The sequence below is a fragment of the Mytilus californianus genome, unplaced genomic scaffold (assembly GCF_021869535.1).
Source record: "Mytilus californianus isolate M0D057914Y unplaced genomic scaffold, xbMytCali1.0.p SCAF_5, whole genome shotgun sequence".
In the NCBI taxonomy this organism is placed as follows: domain Eukaryota; kingdom Metazoa; phylum Mollusca; class Bivalvia; order Mytilida; family Mytilidae; genus Mytilus; species Mytilus californianus.
Window position 1 is genome coordinate 61815431 of NW_026262701.1, and position 21139 is coordinate 61836569.

The window sequence follows — 21139 nt, forward strand, 5'->3', positions numbered from 1 at the left end:
ATGCTAATACAACTGCATACCAAATGTCATTGACTTAACATTAGTGGTTCATCTTAAACTGACCTAATCACAAACTAATGCATGAATACTAAGCAAAAGTTTCAAAGTCAATAGACCATGACTGAGGGGTAAGGACCAAATATTCTCCATGGAAATGAGATATGCCAATGTTTATACAACTGCACACCAATTATCATTGACCTACCACTAACCGTTCCCCTTAAACTGACCTAATCACAAACTGTTACATGAAAACTAAGCAAAAGATTCAAAGTCAATAGACCATGACTGAGGGGGCGGGGCCAAATAATCTTCATGGAAATGAGATATGCCAATGCTTATACAACTGCATATCAAATATCATTGACCTACCACTAGTAGTTCCCCATAAACTGACCTAATCACAAACTAATACTTGTAAACTAAGCATAGTTCAAAGTCAATAGACCATGACTGAGGGAGCAGGGCCAAATAATCTCCATGGTAATGAGATGTGCCAATCCTAATACAACTGCATACCAAATATCATTGACCTTCCACTAGTGGTTCACCATAAACTAGACCTAATCACAAACTAATACATGTAAACTAAGCAAAGTTTCAAAGTCAATAGACCATGACTCAGGGGACAGGACTAAATAATCTCCATGGAAATGAGATGTGCCAATGCTAATACAACTGCATATCAAATATCATTGACCTACCACTAGTGTTTCACCACAAACTAGACCTCATCACAAACTAATACATGTAAACTAAGCAAAGTTTCAAAGTCAATAGACCATGACTGAGGGGACAGGGCTAAATAATCTCCATGGAAATGGGATGTGCCAATGCTAATACAACTGCATACCAAATATCATTGACCTACCACTAGTAGTTCCCCATAAACTGACCTAATCACAAACTAATACATGTAAATTAAGCAAAAGTTTCAAAGTCAATAGACCATGACTGAGGGGTAAGGACCAAATATTCTCCATGGAAATTAGATGTGCTAATGCTTATACAACTGCACACCAATTATCATTGACCTACCACTAACCGTTTCCCTTAAACTGACCTAATCACAAACTGTTACATGAAAACTAAGCAAAAGATTCAAAGTCAATAGACCATGACTGAGGGGGCAGGGCCAAATAATCTCCATGGAAATGAGATATGCCAATGCTTATACAACTGCATACCAAATATCATTGACCTACCACTAGTAGTTCCCCATAAACTGACCTAATCACAAACTAATACTTGTAAACTAAGCTAAGTTTCAAAGTCAAAAGACCATGACTGAGGGGACAGGGCTAAATAATCTCCATGGAAATGAGATGTGCCAATGCTAATACAACTGCATACCAAATGTCATTGACCTACCACTAGTGGTTCACCATAAACTAGACCTAATCACAAACTAATACATTGTTGACGCCGCCGCCGCCACCGAGGCCGGAAACATCATACCTATATCTCGCTTTTTGACTCCGTCAAGGTGAGACAACAAAATGTAAGTTTTCCTTTCATGCACTAAAAAAGATTACAAATCTACTTAATTAAGTATCCAGGAAACAACAGCATTTTGTTAAATCACTAAAGTTGGAACCAAGGAAATTCACAGTATTCTAAAAGAAATTTACCAAATCAAAAAAACACAACAGTTTAAAATGATCCTCAATACTTTTTAACCTTCAGATAAACACCTTATTTATAACAAAGTTTCCTTTCCTTTAGATGCTCACTCTTCTCAATAAATACAGATTCAAACTAAGTATAGATAATCCAAGATATAAAGTATGATATGAAGTTTACCATACAGAAAGGATATTGCTTCAAATAAAATATTTTTTGGCAAAATGTTCATTAATTTATAATCCTTTAAGTCCCAAAAATGTATAGGCTTGATGCTATAAAATTTTTGTGAAAAAATACAATTATAGGTAGTAAAAAGCCATGAAAATTTTCTTGTAAATCTAATGTTGATTTTTTCTTGACAATTCTATATAACATTTTTGAAGTAAGCCAGTACATTGCAAAAGTAAAAATTTGGGTACAAGTGCCCATTTTTTAGCTAGAAATAGAAAACGTAGTTTTTTAAATGCTGGTCCTATTTCCATATGTTTTGGTACTTAACAAGTTGCAGTGTATTCTTAATGCAACATCATCATGCAGCTATTCCTGTAGTACTTCAAAAAAGCTATTTGAATTACTGTCATGTACAAATATTGATGATAGAAAAGTAAACAGTCTTCATTTGCATCAAATTTTATGCCCCCACAGTTGATTTTGTTTGCTTGAATATATATCATGTTCTTTTTATCTATGCAAATACTTTAAAATTCAGGTAAATTAAACATTATAGGTTGCAATTCTGTAAATATAGACAATGCAATTTCCCATAGGAACTCCCTTTGTGGCTAAAACTGTGCCACTTTTACTAGGAAGTTTTGTGAAAAATTATATCCCCGAAAGGAAAGTTGATATGCACTACTATTTTATTCAAAGGTCAAAATATAGGGCTGTGCAGCATATTTTCAACATTTATATGCCCTGAACTTCTAAGAGTTTAAACTTATACTAAAATTCTATACTACCCCTACCTCCACTTTTGGACCTCCTAAGAATTAAATTTTAGGCGCTTCCATTTTTTTCTTTACTGGTAACATTCTCAAGTTATGTCTCTATGAGATGAAACACAGAGATCATATCTGGGAACCAGTACGTTAACAAATTAACATATCTATGAATATCATATATCTCCCCAAAAGAGGCGTGGCTTGTGAAACAGCTGTACAAAATGTATTTACAAAGTGCAACCTATACTAGAAAGATTGTTGGAATACTAAACTTCATTTCTTCAAATTCAAAACACACATTTACTGGGTTGGGCACTCATTGATGAAATATATGTCAGATTGATTTAGTTTTGATATGGGATGCCAATTCTTTTTTTTTTTGGAAATATACATATGCAAAATTGTATGATTCCCATATCTCTTACAACTTCTAAGATATAGAAATTGAATATACAGCTTCTGTCCTCACAGAGCTTGTATTGACAGAATCCAGCTTTAAAACTTTATTCTGCATGTACTTATACACATTTGTATTTCAATTATGTTATCTTTCTGGTTGAAATATTGCAATATGATAATAGACATTTTATCCTTCATTTTCATTTTCATCACAAACATTTCTTCAATTCAACAAATATAGATGTTTTTACCATAAAGTATCTCCATACATTACCTATTTTGAAAAGCTGCTAGAAAATCTCCATGAGAAAATGCACTAGCAGGAGAAGGCTTTGATGTTACCATGAGTGCACAGTCAGTCCTATCATACCTCATGTGCAGGAAAACTGTATGAGCAATCTGATTGCTATAAAACAAAAATACAAATAGCCTTGTTTTCTATTGATTACATAGAAACAACTCATTTTTAAAGGTTGAAAAGGTTAACTGAACTGATGTATCTGATAGTAAGGTTAGCACAAAGGTTAATTTTTGGAAGCATCTAGTTTTTGCTGATTTATTTCTGAACATATTTGTAGAGTTTTTTTTTCTAATAATCATCATTGATCATGTCAATAGTCTCAGAGCTTAAATGTAAGTAGATTTCCCTTTCTTGTGATTAAATGTAGATAGATATCATAATAGATATACCGGTATATAGTTTTTACTTAATTTTTTTCTGTTTGTGTGCTAAAAGTAAATAATTTCAAAGCTTTATTTCAAAAGTAAATGGCCACCTGTCTTATTATGCAATAAATATGAGTTTCTAAATTTCATTATTGCATATAGATTGCTTTAAAATAAATCATTCTTTAGTGAATAAAACAAAAAATAAGGTATAGAAATTGATAGTTTTTTGTTTTTGTCAATCAAATAAAAAACAATAAAAAATAAAAATGGAAGTGTAAATCATCTTGCACAGCCAAATTAAATTTTCTTTTATTCACAGAAAAATAATAATTCAGGTTAATTTCTAAAACATACCTTTCAAAACAATTTGAATTTGCATTATTTTAACATTTGCATTAACAGACATTTTTCCCTTAGTTTATTTATTTATTTTGTATTTACATTGTATCATAGGTCATATTTATTTGTTCAGTGTATGTTCACTGGTGTTAATATGTCTTTTGATTGAGTTAAGCTATTTCAGTTGATATTTTATAGTGTGTCTTTCTATGTTGTGATGTTACACTATTGTTTCAGAAAAAGGGTGAAGGTTTTGTACCATTAAAACGTTTAAACCAGCTGCAATTGTTTGCACCTGTCCTAAGTCAGGAATCTGATGTTCAGTAGTTGTCGTTTGTTGATGTGGTTCATAAGTGTTTCTCGTTTCTCGTTTTTTATATAGATTAGACCGTTGGTTTTCCCGTTTGAATGGTTTTACACTAGTAATTTTTGGGACCCTTTATAGCTTACTGTTCGGTGTGAGCCAAGGCTCCGTGTTGAAGACCGTACTTTGACCTATAATGGTTTACTTTTATAAATTTTGACTTGGATTGAGAGTTGTCTCATTGGCACTCATACCACATCTTCTTATATCTATTGAAATGAACTTTGGTGGATAGTTGTCTCATTGGCAATCATACCACATCTCCTTATTTTTATATTGTTTTCAACTGCTATACAAAAGTAGGTTGCTTAATTCAATTTTTCAAGCATTTAACAAAATTTTAAAAAAAAAACTCTGACAACTGATATCTATGAGGCATTCAACCAATAAATACACACAAAAATATTATCTTTTCTTGTTCATGATCTTTAAGACAACAAAGGTACTTCTTCATATTAAGAAAAGACAGATTGACACAGGTTCCAAATTAACATCAAAATTTAATAAAATTGGGGATTCAATGTTACCTTGCAAATCCTTGTGTTAACAGTTCTTGATTGCACTTTGAGATGAGTACTGAAATTCTTTCTTCTAAATATTTGAATGATTCTGTGAAAAAATAAAGCTTGCACTTAGATAGCGATTATTACAAAACATTATCAATGTTAAACAACATTCCTAATCTTTTTTTTAAAACTAGATGTCAGATCCAGTATGACATAAAAGCTGCACAATTCTATCTTTTTGTTTAATCTTTTAGTAAAACAAAAATGTCCCTGTTCATATTAAACAAAAATGAGGCTATAAGATACCAAGGGGACATTCCAAATTCATAAGTCAAAATAAACTGACAACACCATTGCAAAACATGAAATTGACGAAAAGACAAATAGGTTCATTAAACATTACATAGAAAACTAAAGACTGAATGACACAAACCCAAATAAAACTGGGGGTGATCTAAGGTGCTCTTGAAGAGTAAGCAGATCCTCCTCCACTAGTGACACCCATGTTAATAGTCCGAGATTGCTCTGTCATCGGACAGCCATTTTTAGGACTAGTTTGGGCTGTGGGACATAAGAGTGAAGTCCATATAGAAAACATAGTAATTGCCGACCCAGATTTGTTATAGAATTTTAGGAGTTAATCTATGAATATGATCCTAGTGACCCACATATTTAAAAAGAAATATAAGGAATAGAGGACAGGATTTGGGTTACTTCAATTGGAACATACATACTAGTGGTCATTTGTGACAAAGAATATTTTAAGTCCAAAATCTTTAATTTTAAAACAATTTAGTCAATATAAATAAAATACAAAATTAATCTGTAACAACCCCTACACATCAAACTGATAACAGTTCAATATCTGCATGCAAGACAATAAAATATGTTAACATATACACTTGCTATGAATTTTTTTACATTTCCAAGGACGAGTCTTACTTCAAATACTAGTCAATGACAAAAACAATCAAAATGAGGAAATTTTGAATGGAAAAATATATTTTCCTAGTGAAACATATCCAATTAAAAATCACATCTGGTAAAAAGATTAGTTCAGTATGTAAAGTAGTAAAATTTTCGTATGTTTTTCTTCCATTCTCCAAAATTTTATTTCATGACAACATTACCCTGCCATTTTTAAAATAAAAATGACAGTTTTTCTTTAATAGAACCATACCATTCTTATAAACTTTAGCACAAGGCTCTTGTTCTTCATGCACTACATCAGCTAATGCCATTCCATACGCTGACAGAATTCCTGCAAACCTACAATAGCAATAAAATTGAGAATGGAAATGGGGAATGTGTCAAAGAGACAACAACCCGACCATAGAACAGACAACAGCAGAAGGTCACCAACAGGTCTTCAATGCCGCGAGAAATTCCCGCACCCGGAGGCGTCCTTCAGCTGGCCCCTAAACAAATATATATACTAGTTCAGTGATAATGAACGCCATACTAAACTCCAAATTGTACACAAGAAACTAAAATTAAAAATAATACAAGACTAACAAAGGCTAGAGGCTCCTGACTTGGGACAGGCGCAAAAAATACACTTTTTGATTCTTACACTTACAGAAAAAAAAGTCTCCTAAGAGATTTCATTCTGTCCAAAATGGTAAAATTCTTCAATCCTTTCAAAATTACATTAATTTTATTTGATAAATGAAAGGGAAATGAAAATAACACACATTAATTTTCATTTGTGTAAAAAGTAAAATCACAAAAATACTGAACTCCAAGGAAATTCAAAACGGAAAGTCCCTAATCAAATGACTCCAAAACATTTTTTGGATTTACTTTCATCATGAAGGCTCAAAGCTAAACATTTGAAGGCCAGGGTTGCATAAATATGTAGAAACTTTAGGAGCTATATGACCATAAGTACCTTGAAAAGAATAGCCAAATTCCAATAGACGTACGTAGATCGGGTGTCTTATTCTGAGCATCCTTCTGGGCATGTTGCAAAAATACTTTTTTGGTTTAAAACTATTTTAACAAGTATCATTTAATAAAAAAAAAAAAAACATCAAAAACTTGAAATTTAATGATTAAACCATCAAAAAATTAAGTGTATTTCAAATTTTCAGAAAAATTTTAAGATCAAGGGCAGATAATTATACTAAATTTGTGTTTTTTTTTTTTATTTTTCAGAAAATGAGGCCTGTGACCCTCTATTCTTGTTTGATATTTCTAAAGAATGGATGAAAAGCAATTCTCTCATTGAATTTTAACTAATTCTATCGTTTAATGTTTCAATAAGGAAAAATTATGTTTCCCCTATATAACCAATTTAAAATTACTGTGATTTCCTTAATTTCAATGTATTTTAACGAAAAAACAAGGTCTGTGACCCCAGTTTTTATATTGATATTTGAAAGAACATTGACCCAGAAGTTTTCTACAGAAATTTTAGAAAAATCTATCATAGAACATTTAGACACCCTTGAGGTCAACTTTGCATGAGGGAGTTGGAACCTTAGTTTCTAAATAATTTCAAAATCTATCAACAGAATTCTAATTATGTTACTATTTCTAGTGTAGAAATGTAAGTTGTTACTATGACATCCTTAACATGCCGAAATTGACATATTTAACCTATGCATTGTTTATGGTAAAATTAAATGTGACCAACAGCTATAAACAATATATAAATAACACATAGCTGAGAGGGTGATAGAGCAGATTGTTACCTCGAGAAAACATTGTCAACTGAGGCGAAGCCAAGGTTGACAATGTCTTTTCGAGGGGTAACAATCTGCTCTATCACCCTCTCAGATATGTGTTATTTAATTTATTATACTGAATGTTCTGTTATTACTGTCGATTAAATTTCAAATTCAAAGTAATAAACTATGACGTCTTGTACATAACAACCATCCGTATTTAATAAAGCGCACACTTGATCAAGCGTCTCCGTGAAGGGTAATAGAGTATTTGCCATAGGATAGATTCGTATTTAATAAAGCGCACACTTGATCAAGTGTCTCTGTGAAGGGTAATAGAGTATTTGCCACAGGATAGAGTCATATTTAATAAAGCGCACACTTGATCAAGCGTCTCCATGAAGGGTAATAGAGTAAATTAACACCCTCGTATTAGCCAATCAAAATATGGCATTTTAACGTGAAGTATAATAAAACAAAAATATCACCCACATAGACACATTTTTGTATAAGACATCTTGTAGCAAAATATCTATTTGGGAAAGGCTATTGTTCTGATCTAATTATTAATTGCATGAACTGAAAATTTGGCTATTAAAACATTTAATAATAAACATATACTTATACCTTACAGACAAATGTTTTGTGAATATCTGAAGAATGTTATTGGTAAATACAAATTACTTCTTGATTTTCATCTAGTCATAGATTCTCCTATATTATTCTATGGTTTCTGGTGTTCCTATAGGCTACAGACAAGGAAGGAAGAGGTGCGATAAAGGCATTATTTGGCTTAAAAACATTCAATTATTACAAATTGAAGTGATTTTGTGTTAAGATAATTGATATGTATACATGTGCAGAATTAAATAATATGAAACTTTTAGTCCACTTATTTTTCAGAATGTTATATAACAGACACTAGTAGTTCCCCATAAACTGACCTTATCACAAACTAATACATTTTGAACAATTGTATGCCAGTTTTGTTGATGCAAACTTGTTTTCAAAATGAAGTAGTGCAAATAGATTGTGGTGTAAATTAATGCCTTTTTAGTGCAAATAGATATCAACCATAATAGACTGTTTGGATAGATATTTATCAGCCTTAATGATAAATCTTAGAAAAATTAATTACCTGTGAACAAAGACCTGTGTCATCCCTAAAGACCTGGCTATAGCACATGCATGTTGTCCACCAGCTCCACCGAAACATGCTAAAACATGGCGCGCTGTGTCATGTCCTTTGGCCTGTAACATATTTGCATCAAAAATATGAAATTACCTAGTTATTTTGCAAGAAAATTACTTGAACAAGAATACGTCCATAGGAAACGATACCTCACTGGCTCTTTCACATTTCAGTGAACTACAAAATCTGGGTCAAACCCTAATTTAGCACCTTTTTAATAAAGTTTAGATAATAATCAACATGTGTTCTAAGTTTCAAGTTAATGTTATTACAACTTTACAGTAATCAACCATAAACCAAAACTTTAGCCTGAAGCAGGATGGATTTACTAACACAGATAAGAAAACATAAAGCTTCCTACTTTAGTAGGCAGGGCATAAAAACAGGAAACTTCATCAGCTGCTAATGAAACAGGATATGATTACCGGTCCATATCCTTAGCACCAGTTATCACTCTTTGTTTCTGTCAGTGATTCAGGGATATGTTTTAGGTGAAACAAGATATGATTACACATCCTTAGCACCAGTTATCACTCTTTGTTTCTGTCAGTGATTCAAGGATAGGTTTCAATATTTTCCTGTTTACAGCAGTGGCTGAAGATTATATTTTTTTTATAATTTGGCCAAAATACTACAAATTTAACATAGAAATAGTTGTAATACAACTAATAATACAAAAAAGTTTCTATTTGGCACATCAGATTACAAATTACAAAGTTATGACTCCTTAATTATGCATTTTTGTGTTGTAATGTCTGTTGGATTCTATGGATACAGTTTCACGCATTTTGGTTAAAGAATGTTTTGGATTGTAGGTTGCAGCCAAGATTTTCATGAAGCTTTTAAGTACCAAAAGTGCAAAAAATCATCATTTTTTACAACAAGTCCAAAAATCATTAACTTCAGAGCCTTAAAGGTTCTTTTATTAAGATATTTGTTTTACTTCGCATTAAGGCTTCGGATAAATTCATTTAATAACTTAATTGTGGCCTTTTTGATATTCTGTCAAATTTACTTGAAATTCAAAGCCATACTGTGGCAAAATCGAACCTGGGCCTTTAATTTTCTTGTTTTTTCAATACTTTGAACTCTTCATTAGCTATTTTTAATACAGAAACAACCTGCTCAAACAGATTTTCCAGATTAAACACCAAGAATTAATGAAAGTAATAGAAACTACAATTATGACTGAACTCACAAAAAAATATCTCCCAAGAGTCTATTACAGACAGATATGGTGATTCCTATATACCCCCAAAACTTTGTTTGTGGGTAGTATAATAATAGCATACCTGTGTTAGTGCTCTTATAGGTCTACACATAGTTTCATTGGCTACTCTGACAAAACCCATGGCAACTTCTTGATTAGACATTGATTCTTGATGAACTGTTCCAGGCTGGCTTGCTAAGAATGTGTTAACCTATAATGTTTAAGAAGCAAATTACATAATTAACTACAAATTACAATATTTACATGCAATCAAATTAAAAAAAAGGTCATAACAAATCAAAGTTAATTTCATATATATTCCCTTGAAATAAGACATTTTTTGATACCTGTAATTGTTTCTAAGACCAGTATAAAGTGTGTTATACTGTCCAATATTTAGATAACTCCTGTTATCCTTTTTTGGAAATATATGAAACAATTTTACTCTGATCTTCAAATTAATTATTATTCATATTCCTACTATAACTTTCACAATGTCTGATCAAACATTGTGATTTGTTCAATGTCCCAGTTACAACATAAAGAATGTTCTAAAAAAAGAACAGAAATTACCAAAATAGTGGACAGTCCAACACACTTTGCACCATAGAACAATTACAGGTACATTATTTTTCAAGAGAATGTAATGGTCTTACCCTAATTTGAAATGAATAAAGAAGAATTTCTGCTCATTTCAACACAACAAGCTACAGTAGTTATCTCACATCTTAACTTTTCTTTTACTAAATATCTTGGAATGATTATGCTTCAGATGCAAAATAAAATGGTACTTTTTGGATTCGTTGTTTAGCAATAAAAAAAAATAACACATTCAATAACAGATGAAATGTTTCCTTCTGTAAATTTGTAAACTTCAAATGAAAATATGTAAATTCTTCTTAAGTTTACAGGTATTTAAAAAGAAAAATAGTGAATAAAGATACAATGTCATAGAACATACCTCTTTTGTCAATTTATCAAAGGCAGCCATTGTGGTCTTAGTGTCTAGTGGCTGGTCCTGTGTTTTACCAAATATTTTAGGGAAGTGATCTGGCAAAAGTCTGTTCAGACACAAGTTAGCATCAGTGATAGTCAGAGGACCACCTGGAAACAATTTTATTTCACATTAAACTTCACATAAATAACATAAATAAAAAATCTCTATCTATCTTGATGAAAACTACTATCTCTCTCCATGGTCAGGGACAACAAACTATAAAGGAGTAGGTCCAGTAAGACCCCTTTTCGGCCCCAAAATATAGCAGTTTTACAAAATTGTTAAAATGTAAACTTTTAGCTATTTATTGGAAAGAAGAATACTTCTTTTACATAAATATTGGCTTTTTTTGACAATACAATGCACATATATCGGGTACTAGTATAATTAAGTCATGCTAAATTACTGAAATCTTCAAAATTTTAGCATTTGAGTTAAATTTTAGACGGTTTCCGTCTTAAATGGAAGTGGCCGCATTTGTGTTCATTCTTAATATTTAAATGTAAGTTGTATTTGATGATAATACATAACAAATATAAAGGTTGAGAGTGAACACGGATGCAGCCACTTTCATTTTTGACAAAAACCATCTGAAAAGTGACATATTATGGCATATTTGATAAAATTTTCATATTTTAGCTAAATTTTGAGCGTCTTAAATGACTAGATCAGTTCAAATATTTCACATAAACTAATTGAAACGACTGATGTAGACACTTAAGTGTTTAAAAAGTGTGCCAAATCTTTAATCAGATGAACCTGAAATTTGAAGCCAAAATCAGCCCTTACTCCTTTGACGACGCATATGAATTACATCTTGAAGCCTAAATGCAACTGAACATTATAACTCTTTTTTGATTGTTTATTTCCATACCAGCTACACTGCTGGTTTATTGTTAGTGGTGGAAGGGGAGATAGATTAGAAAAGGCATTATCATATCACCAACACATTATGGTGTTTCTGCATATAAATAGGTCACTAGAAGAGTAGACTAAAATTATCCATGCATGTATATGAGGTGATCAAGGTCAGTTGAACTCTGCCACACAGACATGTACACCTTACATTCATTCCACATACCAAACATAGGTAATCTTGCTTGTAGTATCTGAGAAGCAGACCTAACCATGAAAACTTAATGTGCATTAATAATTCATGAAAAGGTGGTGAAAGAAAGATGAACCTTGACAAATGGACATGTACTGCATACAGTCATTCCATACAACAAAATAGTTAATCTATTACTTATAGAATCAGACTCTCTTAATGTTGACCAATTCAATGAGGTAAATCCTGTCCGACAGATATGTAGACCTTGCAAGGATCCCATCTACTAATTATACTTATCATATTACTCATAAAAGGTGAGAAATTTACATGACATAAAGTTTGTAGCAGTCCCAGAACCATTAAAATGAGGTTAAGGACAATGGATATATGACAGCAAAAACTTTGTAACATAAATCATCTGAATACAAGGTATGAAGCACCCAGGTCTTCTACCTTCAGATATATAAAGGTAAATACAAATAGTTTATGTTGTCTTTGCCTCTGCTAGGGAATTATCATCCCTGTGTCTCACATTCTGATATTAAGTGTTATATTATACAAGTAATAGAAATGAACTTTAAATATGAGATTTAAATTTAGATTTTTTCAATTTAAGTATCAAAAGCTTCCAAATGTCAGTAAAAGTATGCTATATCCCTTGTTCTAGATTCCATTAAAATTACAGTATCTGCTGAAAAGATTATTTTAATCACTCTTACATAAATAAACATTCTCAATTCCACTGCTAGCATAGAGGTCCTTCATTTATCATGTCATACAATGCAAAGTTTTACGTAACATGTTGGACCAGGGTCAGCCCCTGCAGAAGCCATAAAAGCTTAGACCTTACCTTTCATGTAACATGTTGGACCAGGGTCAGCCCCAGCAGATTCTGGACCAACAACAAACATCCCAGCCCTGAATATCAACATGGACCCCCCTCCAGCAGCAACAGTGTTAATATCCAACTAAAATGAGATAGAATAAGTCATATACAACTCTTATTAGTTCAGAATGTATATGTCATGAAAATAAGCAATGGCAACTAATTATAACAACATCATTGGTAAAATAATATTTCTTACTTTCACCAAAATCTTGCAGGATATGAAGCAAAATTCTTTCAAGTCATGACCGTCTTCTTCAGTGGAACTTTTTTTTTGGTAAAGTAACAATCAATAGTCCGGGAAAGCGAGCATTATTTATTTGTATTAATCCAATACTGCTTGTATGTCTGTAATTTGCTTAACTTTATCTAAACTTTCTCAATTATATCATGGTATGTATCGCCTCCACAAATTTTCTCAAATGAAACTGTTTAATAATCACTTACAGAGTAATTCATGAAATTAAAATGTAGTGTGACAGGGTCCACTTTCTGTCTAAGAAATATATTTATGTGCGGTTCGCGTATGATTTTTGAAGTATGTAATTTATTCTATTGTGTTTTCACAATAGTTGTAAACCGGTTTTGGCGGTCAGTATATAAAGAAAGTTTGCACGAGATTTAATTATCGAGGTTTGGGCAGTGACCATTGTCGCAAGTTTCTTTTGTATTGAAGTCTAATTTTCATTAAGAATTCTGTTTTTTTAATGTATTGAAGTTGTATGTAAAGAATTAATATGTTTTGTATATATTTTGTAGATGTTTGATTGCTGTCTTTTACCGGTATTGTTGATCAAATTGAGATTTTGTGATGTTTATAAAGGACTTTTTTCGTAGATGTGCATGGTTTCCTTATTCAAAACATAAACTGTTATTTATATTTGATAAAAAAATTGTGATCTCTGGATCTTATTAAAATTGAGATGGTCATTGCGCCTAACAGTACCTAAATATGTATTTAGTTTTCTATTATGCCTTTATCGTATAAAGGTACATATCTGAATGTGCTCAGATATGTATGCTATACAAAAATCTAGAGAGATTTAGCACATAAATACTTTATGTTCGTTTGAACACAGTGAATTTAGAACATAAATAGTGACAAATTAAGCAGATGTCTTTGATATAGCGAATCACCAGTCTCCCCTATGTAGATAAATGTGTCAAAGCATTTGCAAAATAATGCTTACACTAAGCTAGCTGTCTACAGTTGATGTTTTTTTTTTTAAAGTTAAAAGTTATGCTTTCAAAGTTGGTAAAGGAAAAACTTTTAAAATTTCAATAAGGAAAGGCTTAATACTTGTAACTTAACCATATACATTTCCCTCATTTATTAAAGCATATTAACATAAAACAAACCTGTGGTGCCTGTATGGTAACTCCTGCTGTAGTTGTTTCAAAAACATGCTCATATTCACCAGCATATCTACTAACATCTGTTGATGTACCTACGATATTACAGTACATTCCAGGGTTAAACACACACAATAGTTACTAATTTCTACATGGGTTCAAGTATGAAAATGACAAAAAGAGACTGGTAACTTGAATCCTTGACTGTATCTTAATGTTGACTGTAAAAAAAAACTAAGTCCATGTATCAGTAAAATACAGAAAAAAAAAAGAAAACAATTTCCAAATTTTGCTCTAAATACTATCTTTTGGTTATAAAAAGCGTCTGTCTAAATTTCATAAAATTCCATGAAGGTTTGACAAAGTTATATGTCTTAAAAAAACATGAACCATAGATTGAACCTAAATGATGACACCACTGCCACCAACAACAATGGAAAGTAAGATCCATATGTCTCACTTTTGAGACATAAATGTTGCAGGCTCAACAAAAAAATGAAGATATGACAAAAGATAACCACTGAAGGAGTTTCTCACTTGGGAGAGATACACCATTCAGTGTCTTTCAGAGGATCCCACACTGCATCCTGTCTGATCTAGACATCGAAATTCTTTTACATGCTATGATATCTGACAAAATAACTTTTAAAAAGATTACTTTACATATTTTGCAATATTTCATAGGTATCTGTACACCTGTCACTTCCATAATCAAACACAAGAAGTCTTTTGAATATTTGTGTTGTTGGGTTAATGTCCCATTGACATTAATCAATTTACCCCACATCTCTTTTTATTCATACAAAATTTTGGTCACGGAAATTAAAAAGATTTAACGTTTAATTATTTAAAATAAGACAGATTTTTCAGAAACGGTAACTGTAAAATTAATAGGTATTAGAGTAAAAGTATTCCTGTTATACATCGGTGTAAGAAAAGATAGATGATTTTTTTTTCCTATACAAAATTGACCATTTGCTAACTTGAGATCAGTAGGATATGACCACAACTGTCAATTTCATAGACATTTTTTTAGACACATGAACAAACACTAATAATGATTTGCTTACATTTCCTATCCTATGATTGGAAGACAGTGAAATTAATAATATATAACCATTTTACCTCCCATGTCAAACCCTATAACAGGCTGATCCTCATAAGTTGTCATTGCATAGCCAACAACACCTCCTGCAGGACCTGATAATATGGCACGAGAACCATTAAAACTGCAATAAAAAAATTCAAGATAAAGTATTTAAACAAAGGTTTCAAATTATAAAAAAGATTTATACTGAAACTAAACCATAAGTGACATATTAATCATTAATATGTCACTTCTGGTTTAGTTTCAACCACTAGTGGTAAATCAATGATATTAAGTATGCAGTTGTATAAGCATTGGCACACCTCATTTCCATTGATATATTTTAGGCTGCCCCCCTCAGTCATGGTCTATTGACTCTAAAACAATTTCATAGTTTGAATGTTAAAGTTTGTGATTAGGTCAGTTTAAGGGGGACCAAGGGGTCCCTGACCACCACCCCACCCCACCCCCAGTTTTGGTTTATTTAACAAGAGTAATAAGTAAAATGAATATTTTATATTAATGGTGGTTGGGTTAAAAAAGAAAGTACTTACCATGCCACCAACATGTGTTTAATTCTGAAACACCCCAAATCCAATAATATAACATAACACCTTGGATCCCCTTAAACTGACCTAATCATACTATGAAATTGTTTTAGAGTCAATAGACCATGAATGAGGGGGCAGCCTAAAAATATCAATGGAAATGAGATTTGCCAATGCTTATACAACTGCATACTTTATATCACTGATTTACCATTAGTGGTTCCCCATAAACTGACCTAATCACAAACTTTAACCTGTAAACTATGCAAAACATTCAAAGTCAATAGACCATGACTGAGGGGACAGGGCCAAATAATCAATGAGATGAGATGTGCCAATGCTTATAAAACTGCATACCATTGATTTACCATTGCATTTCCTATAGTTTATATAATGATTTCCTTAATTGATAAAGGATTGCTACTTACAAGGAGGTCATTGCACCAAGGAATCACAATTGCAAAGTCGATATCATTACTTCATAAGTTTTACAAAAGTTAACATGATTTGGTTGACCATAATGGAATATCTGTATCACAGATGACCACAGATATGTATATGTTCTTTTTTTACTGGACTAGATTTGGTGGTGTTACATCTTACAAAGTCTATTCGAATTATTTTTTAAAAGAATTCCGCTCAAGTGTGTGCTAGGGGCAGTCTTAAACTTGCAGTGAGGTGAGAGTTTTTTGCTCCGTGTTGAAGTGCTCACTGTGACTTTGAGATGAAGAACAGCAATAAAAAGGCTGTTCCTTTGCTTTTGTGTGTTTTTTGCCGTGCATGTACTGATTTTGATACCCTTATCCTTTGTTTTTCTTTTATGTTTAATTTGTCATAGCCATAATCCCATTCCTTTTCCTTGTTTATGACATCACCTGATTTCCATTTGCCATGGGCAACATAATGGGTACCACTAGTGGAGCAGGAACAGTTTACCCTATAGAACACCAGAGCACATCATCAGTTTTTGGTTGGATGCTTAGTCCTTAGGTTTAGTGTTTTGTGGACTGAAGTTTGCCTATCTCATTTTTCCATGGTGTTGTTGGTCTTTTTTAGATTTATATTTTGATTGTCCACTTGGTATCTCCTCAATTATTTTCAATTCTTATATGTCAATATCTGTGTTTTTGTTGCTTGGTTGTGGTATCATAATTGTATATACCCCACATTTCTTTTGATTCATATACATGTATAAGTATGTCACAAAAAACTTTTCAATATCTCATTTAATTGAAAATAGTTGTATAAGTGAAGACTACAACAGAGTTTGGGCTTTTGTCAAACAAATAAACTAAAGTTGGTACTTTTAGATAACTATAAATTAAAAAAATATACAAATTATTAAGCAGAGACTTACAGTTCCATAGGAGTCAAACCACCATCAGACTGCATGAACAACACTTTCGAGTCCTGTTACAACAAAAAATAATAATAGGCCAACTTTTATATGCATGCATTTAACAATGTTTTTGTGAAGTGTAGGGTGAATGTGCATGGCTATTTCACAATAAAAAATAATAAAATTGTTTACAATGTATGGATGATAGATGATAGATGAAACAGATAGGTCACATGTCCTATTTGAAGGTGAAAGTTCACAATGACTTTTATCGTCTACCTTTCCATGAATACCTTCATGTGTAAACTATAGCAATCCTGTATTTACTAGTCTCAATAATATAATGAAATAAGGTAACCAAGTTAAAATTCTCTTTTATTCCAAACTTTTAGTAACTAAAATAATATTTCCCCCTTTCAAAAATTAAATTCAACATCAAGGTAAGATGAAAACGCTATTAAATTACGATTGAGAATTTCAGAATATTTAATTATATACCTTAACATTATTATGGAACCCTGAAGAAAATCCAGCAACATATTCTTTAATACAAGGTGTCAGGTAAGCATCAGCACAAGCTGCAAAATATACATCATAGTCAGGTCAAATAAAGTCTTAAAAGTTCAACATAATATATTAGTCTTATTCAAATGAAGTCTGAGTCAAAACAAAAATAATGATGACTTTTTTACAATAATTTTTTTTTAGAGATATAACTGGCTTTGCTTTTGCTGCAAATTGAAAAAAAATTGACCTCAAATCAAATGTCAATGGTTATTTTATAGGTTGTATTTACCCATACAGATTTTACAAATGGACATTTTCTGACACTGTTTCAAATCTTTTATTTCCAAATACTTATTTGCCAAAAATAATCAAAAATCATTAGGAATTTTATATTGATATCAATGGTTTAAAATGAATAGATAACAAGATTATTGTAACACAATATAAAAGCTTTCAGTGACATTTTTTAGGCAAATCTTTATGAAAAATTAGTTTTTATACCATTTTAAGTAACTGGTACACAAACAGTTATAACCTTTTGTCCTATATTCTATAATGGGTTGGGCCAATAAAATACCATATATCTCATACAGTCATTTAGGAAGAAAAGTAACATACAGTTTGCATTGATATAAAAAAGAAAACCAACTTTATACTTTCTTTCCTGGACAGACAAGTACAGAGACTTGGCAATGGATTATTTCCTGTATCTATGTTGAAACTAATTCTCTAGAAGTTCTTTTTGTACCTGTATATCCCCTGGGAACAACTCTGATCATTGGCATCACATCAGATGACATTGACACGTGTGTAAATCCCATCTCCATGGCAACCTGACCTACTTGGCGTTCATGGTCTGAGAACCTACAAAACATATACTAGTACTTACAAATGATTTTTTTTATCATTTAACAGTCTATTATAATTTATTTTGTTCAGAGATCAATTTCTCCAAATTTTTGTAGCAGTAAGTTCCAACATCATTGTATCCTATAAACATCAACATCTGTTGAAACATGCTGGCATGCTGAAATGTCTAGAAAACATGAACAGTGTTTGTATATCAAAATATATCTTACATATATGAGTGAAGTAAAACAACTGCAAGGCTCTTTATTCCTTTCTGCAGAAGTATTTGTAGGTCTTCTTTCAACTTGGTAATGTTAACATGTTCCCATATTTCTAACTGAAATAAAAAGTTAGACTAAAGCAATTTATTTTTAATTCAACAAAACTTAAATAAAAAGATATTCATCTGTTTTATATATTGTTATGCTATTTTCGATGTCACATATTTTTTTATTTTAGTTTCAAGGGAATTTTATTTTGCTGATGTACTCAAATCCGTGTAGAAATATCTACTTTATGACTTATATTGCAATCATTACCATAAGACTTTTGTTCTTATAGATAATAATAGCATTTGTATAAAAATATAGTTTATATAATATAAGATTGTCTTTCACTGCAAATATTGTTTGAACTTAAGTCTCTGGAATATAATAAATTGTGAACCTTTTCTCCAGTAGAACCTGTGACTGTAGGACATTGTTTCTTTATCTCACATATATCTTGATGAAACACAACTCTCTCTTCTATCTCTATCACATCTTCATACAACTGATTTGGGGTGGCTATTTCCTGAAAAATAAATACAAAGTATTGAGACATATAGATGTATGATTTAGGCTTCAAAAGTGGAAACAGTTATATGGAAACAGACAAAAATAAAATCAAGAGGACAGCAAAAGACAAGGGAAACTCAAAACAAACAACACATCTGTATGTTCATAATGACATAGGCAATACAGAACTAAATCTTAGGCAACATGTCTGTGAATGTCACATTAGATGCCCAAGATGGAATACCATATCTTCTGTTTTTGCAAGCACCATGTATTATGTCGTCCTTTTTGAAAATCCAATAGAAAAAATGTCAAGAATGTTACATTGTAAGAATAAACCTCTTCAGTTAATTTTATCTAAAAAAAATGTTTTCAATCTGATGTTTGATGGCTCTCTTTTCTCTTTATTTGTGTATGTGTGTGTGTGTTGTTGACTTACTGTCTCATTACCATATATCCCAAATCCTGTTTTATTCATTTGCAATGTTGTCTTTCTGTTTACTCTTACAATCAAGAAAATATGTTCAATAACAAACTGAAAGTTTTATAAGTATTTTATTTGGGGTTTTTATTTATATACAAATTTTTATTTTTTGATTAATTTGTGAGTGCAAATATTCACCATATACATCACTGGTTGAACTAACAGAAACGAACATAAAATATTGCTAAAACAATGTTCAAGTTGTTGTCCAGACTAAGGTCAGCTCTAGAAATAGTTATGCAAATATCTCCTGAAGAAGATATAATTATTAAGCAAAAGTTTTGCCCCATTAAGCATTGATCCTATACTACCCAGAGGATACAAAATGTACATCACAAATGTCCAATGAACCTATATTTACCAAATCAAATATCTTGGGTCTAGCTTGGTTCCCTATGTGAAGCAGGTCCTTGTAACCTTTTGTGATAGCCAGTGCCATTCTTTCACCTTTTCTTTCAAGTAATGCATTGGTAGCAACCGTCGTTCCCATTCTGATCCATTCAATTACTGAAGAATCAATAAGTTCACTAGGTGGTAACTTTGTTCTAGATTCCTACAAATTTACAAAATTTCATACAACACTGACAAGTAACATTTAGATTAAAGTTTAGTTTTTTCTACAATAAGATTTTTTTTAAAACAAAGAATATATCTACCCACCCATATTGACCTTAAACTAGAGCCTCTTCAGAGCCTATATCTCCAACCTTTATCTATGTGCATCGTCAACAATGACCATTCTTCAATATTACAGACCAATTATATCTTTTGTGTTGCTTTTGTATTGCTGATAATGTTTGCTCTTTACATTTTCTCTCTCTCTGCTATAAATTTTGCCCAAAATGCAAAAAAAATGATAAAAATCATTATTTAAAAGATCTTGTATGGCTGATTATATTTGCTGTTTACAATTTCTACTTTCTACCTATCTATCATAGTTTTTTAGATAATTGGCAAAAACATGAAAATTAGCTAAAAATTGTCAATTAAAGGCAACAACTCCTTAAGGATTCATCCAATAGTTTTATTCATATAGGCATTTTTGTAGATCTTATATTGCTGATCGTGCATTTTTGCCTTTACAGTTCCTACCTATCTAATATTGGATTTTAGATAATACTCAAAACCCTGAAAATCATTAGCCAAAAATTATCATTTAAGAGCAAAACCACCTCAATGAGTCAAAAATAGGAAGTAGGTAAATCTTTACATTCTGATATTTTTTTACCTATCAGATTTTCTCTATCTTTAACAGGTCGGGAACACTACCTTATATGGATATGTATAAATTAGAATACTAATGTCCTCGCAAATATAATTGTTTATTTACGTATGACGCATTTTTTT

At 31.5% G+C, this 21139-nt stretch overlaps 1 protein-coding gene across 2 annotated transcripts in view; it reads right to left on the bottom strand.

Moving 5' to 3' along the window:
• The window catches only part of LOC127701135 (5-oxoprolinase-like), a 144747-nt gene that overhangs the window by 106436 nt on the left and 17172 nt on the right, over positions 1–21139 (bottom strand). For both annotated transcript variants that reach the window (XM_052204928.1, XM_052204927.1), the window contains exons 3-17: positions 20154–20345; positions 19199–19324; positions 18763–18869; positions 18432–18547; positions 17675–17754; positions 17195–17247; positions 15328–15431; positions 14209–14297; positions 12814–12931; positions 10877–11019; positions 9998–10126; positions 8652–8764; positions 6025–6113; positions 4866–4947; positions 3241–3372 (exon numbers count right to left, since the gene is read on the bottom strand). In XM_052204928.1, coding sequence (XP_052060888.1) covers positions 3241–3372; positions 4866–4947; positions 6025–6113; positions 8652–8764; positions 9998–10126; positions 10877–11019; positions 12814–12931; positions 14209–14297; positions 15328–15431; positions 17195–17247; positions 17675–17754; positions 18432–18547; positions 18763–18869; positions 19199–19324; positions 20154–20345 — 1673 coding nt within the window. The remainder of the gene's footprint in view (positions 1–3240; positions 3373–4865; positions 4948–6024; positions 6114–8651; positions 8765–9997; positions 10127–10876; positions 11020–12813; positions 12932–14208; positions 14298–15327; positions 15432–17194; positions 17248–17674; positions 17755–18431; positions 18548–18762; positions 18870–19198; positions 19325–20153; positions 20346–21139) is intronic.